The 10,701-nt window shown below is 37.5% G+C and overlaps 1 protein-coding gene across 1 annotated transcript in view; it reads right to left on the reverse strand.

Moving 5' to 3' along the window:
* The window catches only part of LOC137648054 (piggyBac transposable element-derived protein 4-like), a 13,048-nt gene extending 4,727 nt beyond the window's left edge, over positions 1 to 8,321 (reverse strand). The window contains exon 1 of the mRNA XM_068380995.1: positions 7,731 to 8,321. Within this exon, the coding sequence (XP_068237096.1) occupies positions 7,731 to 8,321 (591 nt within the window). The remainder of the gene's footprint in view (positions 1 to 7,730) is intronic.
* Between the last annotated feature and the right edge of the window lie 2,380 nt (positions 8,322 to 10,701).

Consider the following 10,701-nt stretch of genomic DNA (forward strand, 5'->3'; position numbering starts at 1 on the left):
CCAGCCATCACAAGTGGCGACCGTGACAGGATATTTCGTTCCTGAGTATTCACCAGTGTTTGTGCAAAGTTAATTCTTGGGGTAATTTTTCAGGCAGTGTACTTTCACCTCCTCGGTGTTGTTTTGTGTAAATTTAGTATTTTGTTTGAATAAGTAATTATGGTTGTTAACGTACTAGAACTCCTTGGAGGAGAGGGATGGCAAGAGAGGTTGGCAGAGTTAAATAGGGAAGACTTGGAAATTGTAGCAGAAATGGAAAAGTTTAAGGCAGGGGAAAGAGAAAAAGAGAGGCAGCATGAGATTGCCATGAGAAACACAGGTTCTTTTTCCCCCGCCCATTCCCCAAATAGGTTAGTAACTCCTGCTATTAATTTATCGCAGGCTCTCAAATTTGTACCTAAATTTGAAGAAAATAATGTAGCAGAGTTTTTTGTATCGTTTGAGAGGATTGCTGCAAGGTTGGAGTTGCCCCAAGAGTATTGGACCACTCTTATACAAAGTAAATTGGTTGGAAGAGCTCAGAGGGTATATGTAACGCTGGAGGAGGATCTATCAGCAGATTATGAGAGTGTGAAGGCTATTGTCTTGAAGGCCTATGAGTTAGTCCCTGAAGCTTATAGGCAACGCTTCCGGGACTTAGAAAAATGTAGGGAACAAACTTTTGTTGAATTTGCCAGGGCGAAGGAACAGTATGCTAGCGATTGGTTCAAGTCCAAGGAGGTGGGAGATTTTGAGAAATTGAAGGAGTTAATGTTGGTGGAGGAGTTTAAGAGGTGTGTCCCGGATAAGCTGAAGGTCCACCTCGAAGAGTTAAAACTCGAGACTGTTCAGGAGGTAGCCATCGCTAGTGACGAATATTGCTTGTCTCATAAGAGTGAGTTAGGGGGAGTAACGACAAAGGTGAATTCTGGTTGGGTTAAGATGGGTAGGAATAATAATGCTAATCCTAATAATAATGCTAAGGTGTTTAGTAGAAATAATCAGGGAAGTAATAATAATCAGGGTAATGCTAATAATAATTTTTCTCCTAACAGAGGCAATAGGCCAAATATATACAATCCAGAGAAATTGAAAACATTGACGTGCTTCTTTTGCAATAAGAAGGGGCACGTAAAGAGTATGTGTTATGCGTTTAGAAAATCCCAAAATGCTAATGTTAGGCCAGTGATGGGCGTGGAAGAGAGAGAGAAGGAACCTACCCCAACAACATCCGCTGATCAATGACTACCTGGTTGTTTTGACAGATATTTGTCCTTCGGTAGTGTCTCCTTCGCCAATTCATCCGAGAAAAGACGAGTGCGTATTTTGCGTGATACCGGTGCAGCTCAGTCTTTGATACTAAGGGAGGCATTACCTTGTAATTTTGTACCCAAAAGTGGGGAATTTGTGTTATTGGCTGGTTTTCCTGATTCCGTAAAGTCGTATGCTATTGAAAATTTTAATTTAATCTGCCCTTCCTTTGCAGGGAATTTGAAATTGGCCATAGTTGATAAATTCCCGGTTAAGGAGGTTGATGTTGTGTTAGGGAATGATGTGGCTATGAAGAATAATAATTGTCCGATATTGATAAACCCTGATAGTGAAGTAGCAGCAGTTACTCGTTCTAGTGCTAGAATTGTTGACGCTGCAGAGTCAACAATTGATGTAGATTTAAGTAGTTTAGATCGTAGTGATAGCCTTGCTGTAGATCTTGGAATGTTAACGGACAAGTTAAATTGGACTACTGAAGAGCTAATCAAAGCCCAGAAAAAGGAGTTTCGGGAACTCCCTATCGAGTCAGGGGAGGTGTCTGATATGACTGGTCCCAAATTTAAGATATTTAATAATATTTTATATAGGTTGAGTAGGCCTATGGGGGTGGATAAAGTTGATTATGAAATTGTGAAACAGATAATGGTTCCTTTTGGTTACAGGAAGGAGTTAATGTCATTGGCGCACGAAAGTGGTCTGGCCGGCCATTTTGGAATTCATAAAACTTCTTACAAATTGTTAGGGAATTATTATTGGCCGAAGTTGAAGGCAGATGTAAAGAAGTTTGTCAATAGTTGTGATGTGTGCCAGAGGGTCGGTAAACCCAATCAGCGGATTCCAAAATCGCCTCTATGTCCTATTCCTGTAGTTTCCGAACCTTTTAAGGAAGTCATTATTGATGTGGTTGGACCATTACCGAAGACGCGTAGTGGTAATGAATATATTTTGACAATCATGGATAGGATGTCTCGATATCCCGAGGCAATACCACTACGTACAATAAAAAGTGTTAAAATTGTAGATGTACTAATTGACTTTTTTACCAGGTTTGGGATGCCTAAGATTATTCAATCGGATTGTGGTTCTAATTTTGTTAGCAGGTATTTCAGAGATAAAATGGCAGAGTTAAATATAAAGCATGTGACCTCTTCTCCATATCATCCGGAAAGCCAGGGAGCTCTGGAGAGATTTCATCAGACCCTGAAATCCATGGTAAAGAAATATTGTTTAATTAATGGTTCTGAATGGGATAAGGAATTACCTTATTTGTTGTTCGCTTTTCGTTCTGTCCCAAGTCAGTCTTTAGGTTTTTCGCCTTTCAGCCTTGTGTTTGGCCATTGTGTTCGAGGTCCTCTTGATGTGGTTCGTGAGTCTTGGGAGGGAGACGTCCCTGAGGTTAATTTATTGGATTATGTGTCTAATCTAGGCGATAAATTAACCAAGGGCTTGGAAATTTGCAGGTGAAAACTTATTATGTAGCCAAAAAAGAATGAAGTTTTTCTTTGATAGAAGGTCCAAGGCACGCGACTTTGCGGGTAGGCGATAAAGTATTGGTTTTGTTACCCTTCCCAGGGAATCCATTGAAAGCTTCTTTTTCAGGTCCTTGGAAAATTTTGAAAAAAATAAGTGAAGTTAACTATTTAGTGGAGACACCTCAAAGAAGGAAACCTTTTCAACTGTGTCATGTAAATATGTTGAAAGCTTATATGGAACGGGAAAAAGTCATTCCTGTGGCAACTATTGGGAACACGGTAGATTCTGAGAACAATAACCATTTTTCTTTTTCAGAGGGGGAGGGTATTGATGATAATTGTTTTAATGGATGTGAATGGCGGTCGGATAATAGAAAGTCTTTGGAAAAATTTTCGGGAGTAATTTCACATTTAGGTAAGGAAGAACAAAGGTCTTTGAAAAATTTAGTATCTAATTATAAAGAATTATTTTCGGATGTACCGGGTAGGACTTCGGTCCTTGAACATGATGTAGAGGTAGGTAGCGCCACTCCTGTGAAACAATCTCCTTACAGGTTGAATCCCTTCAAAAATGAGGTTGTAGCAAAGGAAGTGGATTATATGCTAAAACATGACCTAATTGAACCTAGTCAAAGTCCTTGGTCATCACCTGTTGTATTGGTAAAGAAATCCGACGGTGATTTCAGGTTATGTTTTGATTACCGTAAGTTGAATGAGTTATCTAAATCTGATTGTTATCCATTACCTCGAATTGAGGATTGTATTGATCGAATGGGGAAGGCCAAATACATTAGCAAATTCGATTTGTTGAAAGGTTATTGGCAAGTTCCTCTTTCAAAGCGGGCAAGGGCCCTGTCTGCTTTTGTAACACCACAGGGATTGTTTCAATGTAAAGTTATGCCGTTTGGTATGAAGAACGCGGCTGCCACCTTTCAGAGGTTAATGAATACTTTAGTCCATGGTTTAGAAGGATGTGTTGTATATATTGATGATATTGTTATTTATAGCAATGATTGGGAAACCCATTTAAAACGTATTAGGGCACTATTTGAGGTGTTGAAAAAGGCAAATTTGGTAATTAATTTAAAGAAAAGCGATTTCGCAAAGGCGAAGGTGGTATATTTGGGTCATGAGGTTGGTAATGGTAAAGTTGCTCCTAAGCAGGCCAATATCGAAAGTATTGAAAACATGGTAGTCCCTAAATGTAGGAGGGATGTCCGAAGATTCCTTGGTTTGAGTGGGTACTACCGAAGGTTTGTTAGGAATTTTTCGGATATAGCCGATCCGTTAACAAATCTCTTGAGAAAGAATGTAGCATTTGTCTGGACGAATGAAACGCAAAGGGCTTTTGATAATTTAAAAAGAGTTTTAATTAATTTCCCTGTCTTGAGAGCTCCTGATTTTGACCTTCCTTTTTCTCTTGCCACGGATGCAAGTGACGTTGGTGTAGGAGCGGTGTTGTTGCAGAATGACGAGCAGGGAGTTTCTCATCCTGTCGCATTCTTTTCAAAAAAATTGTCCTCCGCCCAACGTAGGTATTCAACTGTGGAGAAAGAGACACTTGCGTTAATATTCGCTATTAATCATTTTCAGGTTTATCTCTCCTCCTCAGATACACCTATTAAGGTCTTGACAGACCATAATCCCCTGACCTTCATCAGCAGATACAAAAATAAAAATCAACGATTGATGAGGTGGAGTCTCATGCTGCAAGAGTGGAATTTAGAATTTTCCCACATCCCAGGAAAAGATAATATTGTTGCCGATTTTCTCTCTCGCAGCGTTGAATATTAGTTGATTGACAGAGGGCTATGCAGTTATTAAAGGTAGTATCTGTATCGTTCTAATTATGGTGTGTGTGCTGTTGAAGTGGGCACGTAGTGAGTAGAAGTAAATGTATATTTAAGATTTATTAATCATGGTTTGTTTACAGAAGACTATAATGTTCTGGGTATATTATATGGGATCTAGGGTTCTCTCCAGGTTGAGGGAGTGAATTTTCCCAATTGTTTATTTCTTTGCTAAAAGTCTTCCTTTTACCTATCAGAAGGCCGTGATATGTGTAGAATTCATCTCCAGCCTCTATAATGCCCCCCCCCTGGTCATCAACGCCCCCCTTATGTTAATAGAAAAAATACGAAATATCATTAGTAATTTTCTAATTTTTATAGGTTACCCCTTTAAAACTGTTCAAATACGTTTTCTGATATCAGTGATATCAAAGAAAATGGGCTCAGGGGAGACTATGATTTTATATCCAATATTTTCGTCATCAGACAAAAATCGTAATTTCTCGTTTTTTCTTTTTCGGGAGAGGGGTGTATTTCTTTGCTTGTCCTGCTCTTATGCCTTAAGTAATATAATATTTAGATGTTTTAGGCCATTAAGTGACATAATACCTAGAAAAACACAGAAGGTTTTTTCCCTAAATCGAAATTTTAATTTTTGGTGAATATTTATTTCTAGGTATCCCTCCATCACCATCACTACCTAACCTAACCTAACCTCCTCGTTTTTTTCTTTCTGTGTGCTTATTTACTGTTCGATTTTGATAAAACTTGGTCTGCTTGTTCCATATGGATAAACAAACATAATTACAGAGCGAATTTCAATTCAAGACATTAGTTTCTCACTGGTCACCAAACAACTTTAAGTCGCTAGCTCCAATTTTCACATTTTTATTCATAAAATCCTTTATTTTCCCTATAGGATGATAAAACTTACAGAGGATATGCCTTATTATAGTGCTAATAATGCCTCAAAATTTCATTAGCCTGTCTTGATTAGTGTATATTTGGCAAATATTTTTACAATTAGCACCTTCTCAACCCGGAGCCTACCCTTTTAAGGTTAAAAGGTGAGGGTGATCACTGGTACTTTCTAATGATTGATTAATTAGATGGGTCATGGGCTCACGGGTCTGTAGCACAACAGCCGTTTTTTAGGCGCTACAGGCTGGTGTATGAGTGGTACCCTAGACTGAGTTAAGGTTAATCTACTAAGGTTTAGAGGTGTCAGGTACGATAAGGTTTATAATAAGCTAAGAAAAGAGATAGGCACTAATCTGGTATTCTGTTTTTTCAGGCTAATAATTACGCTTCATCGAGTTTGTTTGTTTGTTTGCGCAGGGGAGTCTTGTGGTGGTCTTCTCTGTGTCGTTCGGTGTGTGTGTATGTATTGGACACTATGGTGATAAGTGTGATATATAACACTGAAATAGACAGTGGTTTTTGTGATCAACATTTATTGATAGTGAGTGATGTGTATCCCTGAAAATGAACAGTGTATCGAGTGTGGAAAAGGTTATAGCTTTTGGACTATATATACAGAATCCGGTTGTTAGTGCAATGACTCTTAATTAAGTTTATTAACGATATGAGTGATGTGAAATTTTTAGGTTGGGTACCTATTTATCAGATGGTGATGTTTTGGTTTTCTGGTTTTGGAAAGTTTACTTGTGATTAATTTAGGTTTAAGATTTTTTTTAGTATTGGTTATATATTGCTATCCTTGTGAGCTGCAAACCTTGGTACTTGCCCCCCTCTTTCCTTTTGTTTGTCATGTTTTTGCAGTTTGTTTAATAATTATTTTTGAGTGTTGGTTTAATATTTAATATTTTTGAGTGTTGGTTTAATATTTCATTATGGGATAACCTGTATGTTGTAATTCAAATCACTTTAGAAAAAAGAAAATTTGGAAATTTTTTTTTTTTGGTTGGGTGAGGAGGTGTAACATTATTGCTTTAATATTTCTAAATTATTTAAGTTTTTATAGATGTATAAGGTTGAATATACTGTAGAATTATTGTTTTCTTGCTTTAATTGTTTGTCTTTTCACTGGTGGTTATGTTAGTGGTTATAATGGACTAACGGCTGTTTTATATCTTCAAGTGGTGTTGGTTACGTGGCTGCGCTCCTGCGTGAACGGAGTTTTGGAGGGGCTTTTTTTGAGGATGGTTCCTTAGTGTGTTTCTGAGCCTCCAACCTTGTAGGGCACGACATTTGTGATTGGATCTATATTATTCCACGCCTTTGCAGAGCCACATTTTGAAGCTATTGAGCTTGTGTTGGATATCCTTTCTCTGCAGCAAGACGTCTCATCATACATTTTTTATACTGCCCTTGGTTCAGTAAAAGCCAAGGGGACCTCTCTGTCCCAAGGTAATAATGTTTATACCTATTTAAGTATAGTGATCACGACCTGTCAGCTGACGTCATTACTGGAGCTTGTGAAAGCCTTTCAATCAAACCAGCCACCGTCCACTAGATAGGGATATTTAGTTTGTATTTGTTAGGATGTTCTCACTTTTCGTTGGCCTTCTCCTTTCTGGACCCTCTCTCCTTTTAGTATGTTTGTGTTGATGACCTTTCTTTAATTGTGTAATTGTTTTCTTTTGCAGGGAGTTTAAGAGTGAGTGTGTATCATTTATTATTGTATTATTGTGGTTCAGGTGTTATTTCTGTCTAAATATTATGTATTAAAATTATGGAGATTTTTGTGGTATTTTCTTTGTCCCCTTGAGTTGACTTTGCACTCGTATTAATGTTTGGATACTATTCCACCTTTAGTGGACTTAGTACGTTATGATGGTGAATACTATTTGATAAGTGTAGTGTTTTGTGTGGTGGTCAAAGCCAGCCATCACAATATATATATATATATATATATATATATATATATATATATAAATACATGCACACTGTACATATACAGTATATATATATATATATATATATATATATATATATATATATATATATATATATACATATATATATATATATATATATATATATATATATATATATATATATATATATATATATATATATATATATATATATATATATATATATAAATATACATACTGTACACAAACACACACACATACATATATACATACAAAAATAATGCAAATACATGCATACATACATACAAATATATAATATAAATACATACATACATATTTATACATACAAACTCTCTGTCTCTAACTTTATTATATACCTTAGGTCTCAGCAGGTGCTGCTCTTCCAACATATAACGTCCTCCTCTCTTGATCCTTTGATTATGGATAAATGACTCTGTTGCGGCATTATCAGCTGTTGTAATAAAAGTGACACACCTTATGTCTTGCCAACATATAACAAGCGTGTTGTCTTTCCTACGCCAGTCCATAGCACCTCGGGGCAACGAATTGTATTTGGAGCAGTTTCGGAGTACCGTAGGAGCACCCCTACGAGTGACACGAAGAGTCCCACTTACATGAGTGCCATGACTATAAAGTTCTTCCGCCAGGGGCACTGAGTTATAATAATTGTCCATATAAACATGATAGCCCTTATCCAAATGCTGCCCCATCAACTTGAAAATTGTATCTCGCAGGCATGAATAAAGGCCTCTGTATATATCGAAAGAAAGGACATACCCTGACTTACTTTCACAGAGGAAATAAAATTTTATTCCATACTTGGTGGGTTTCTTCGGATTATACTTCCTGATGTTGAGTCTTCCCTTCCATTTCAGCATTCCTTCATCCAAGGATAGGTGCTTCTCTGGAGTATATATCGCCTTACATTTGTCATGGATATACTCCATTACAGGACGAATCAAGAGAAGTTTGTCTGGTCCGTTCCTTTGTTAAGGCCCTTCGATTGAAAAAAATGGAAATATTTACCCATTGCTTCAAACTTTCGCCTCGACATAGTCATCGGAAAAGCAGGCATAGAGTAAGGCTTACATCGTGCCCAATACATTCTCATTTCCGGCAACTTTATGATTCCCATCCACATGAATATGCCAAGGTACTGGGCTATATCAGTTACAGTACAAGGCGTCTAATTAAAGTTGTACGTCTTCAACATGTCATTTTTCATGAAACTAGCATATGAATTTGTTTCTATCATCAGATAGAAAAGAAGATTGAAGGAAACAAATAGCTGGAAAAATCCTAAAGGAGTTATATGGATCGGACAGGTCATTCCTGGTTGACCCGTGAACGATAAAGCAGTTGGTGGTGTGGGATCTCGGGACCATCCTTCATCCTCATCTCCCTCTCCCCCTCCTGACCTGGGAGAGCGTGAACGCGAGGAAGACAGGCTCCTAGACATGCTCCTAGACATGCTCCTAGACACTCTCCTAGCCCCCTTCCTCTTTTGTTGGTGGCGAGCACGTGTCCTGCTACGCACTCCACGTTGAGGTGATCTCCTAACCCTTCTACCAGAAGTACCAGCATAATCGCCTCCACTCTCATAGCTGCTAGTATCACTATCACTCGCTATTTTTGCTAACTCGTGCACTGTTTCTTCTTCTTCCCCCTCCACATTACTCCTTTCGAGAAGGTATTCATCATCACTAGATCTTACAGTCTCTCCCTCACTATCACCTCCCCCTTCACTATCGCTGTGCTCACTTTCAATTGCGTCACCACCAGCTAAATTACTTTTGTCATGATCGGTCATTTCACGTAATTCATCATCGGAATCCAGTAAAATTTGATGTATGGCCGATATTGAAAGGCCTTGTCTAGCTGACACCAGTCGAGACAATGGATTCTGAGAACGGAAATTCCTTTGTTCTCCAGCTCCTCAAAGGTTAGCGGTCACAGTTGGGGCACTAGAAGCTATGGCATCACTCATGGGAACCTTTCCCTACCTTTAGGCATTTTATCCAACAAACACCTTCACACAAATAAAGAGGAATATTCTAAAAAGTTATAAAGCACTATAACTTATAAGAATAGGTTGTAAAAGCACACACGTGACGGATAACTCACGAGAGACGAGTCAGGCAACCTTCTCTAGGCAAGGCAAGGCTTGAACTGATCTCCGTTCATCCCTGTTTCCCCGTCCACCCACGCTTTCCTTGCTGACCGAGCGCGCTTCGCTTTGTCCTGAACAGTAGCCTCATTCCCGGGAACAAGGATATCGGCGAGAAATATGAAAATATACTAAAAGTTTCGGCAAAATAGAAACAAAAAATATACAAAAATAATTATGATAAGCATAAAAACCTCATGGCAACTCAAATCAGCTGCTTTTGAGGCCTTTAACCCTGGATAGGTACGCTCCTCGGACACCCCTTTAAGGGTATACTCGGACGCTAACGACCCCGACGGCAAAAAAAATTCTTGAAAAATCAGTTTTTGCAGTAACCTCTTTTTTTCTTTTGCCAAAAAACCTTCAATGAATGCTTAAAACAACTGTAATGATAAATACTACTCATCTGCAGAAACACTATTTATTATAAATAATTTAAAAAATTAAGTAGAAAAAAAAGACCTGACATAAAATTTCATAAAAAAAAGTTTATACATATATACACAAATCCTTTTAGGAATTGATTCTTGAATGTTTAGGACACATCTTGATGTATTTTGGATGAAGTCAGACCCATGGAGGTGAAGATCTGAAATGAGAAAAAAAGGGTAACTTTTTTTGGCCAAAAAAATTTGTCCAAATTTCATGAATTTTTTTGGGTACCCAAATGAAATAGGAAGTGGCTAATTTTTTTAGGGAATAAACATATGTTATCCTAAAATAGAAATATGTAAAAAGATCTTCATTATTTTGTAAATTACATTTATATCAGGGGCCATATCTAAAGGTAATTTTTTGAGTACTTAGAAATTACGTAAAAAAATACATATATTTAATATATAATATGATATTTATGCAGGTAAAAATATACCAAAATATCACAAATTCTATAGGGAACAAGAATATATATAGATAGGGCAACTTACGCTTCGGATATGTCCACAAAATGGCCGCCAACCACACTGACTCAGACTCCCTAATCTGCCACTTGAAATGTAGGAAGGGTATGTCAATTTCAAGGTGTTATTTACTAATCTAATTATTATTGGATATGCATAAAAATTGTATGGTGGGTTGCTGGATAATTGTCGATTATTTTACGACTATAAAATTAAAATTCTGACCCAAAAAAATTTTTTTGAAGGGAAATAAAATCGAAA

Source organism: Palaemon carinicauda, chromosome 10 (assembly GCF_036898095.1).
Source record: "Palaemon carinicauda isolate YSFRI2023 chromosome 10, ASM3689809v2, whole genome shotgun sequence".
NCBI lineage: Eukaryota > Metazoa > Arthropoda > Malacostraca > Decapoda > Palaemonidae > Palaemon > Palaemon carinicauda.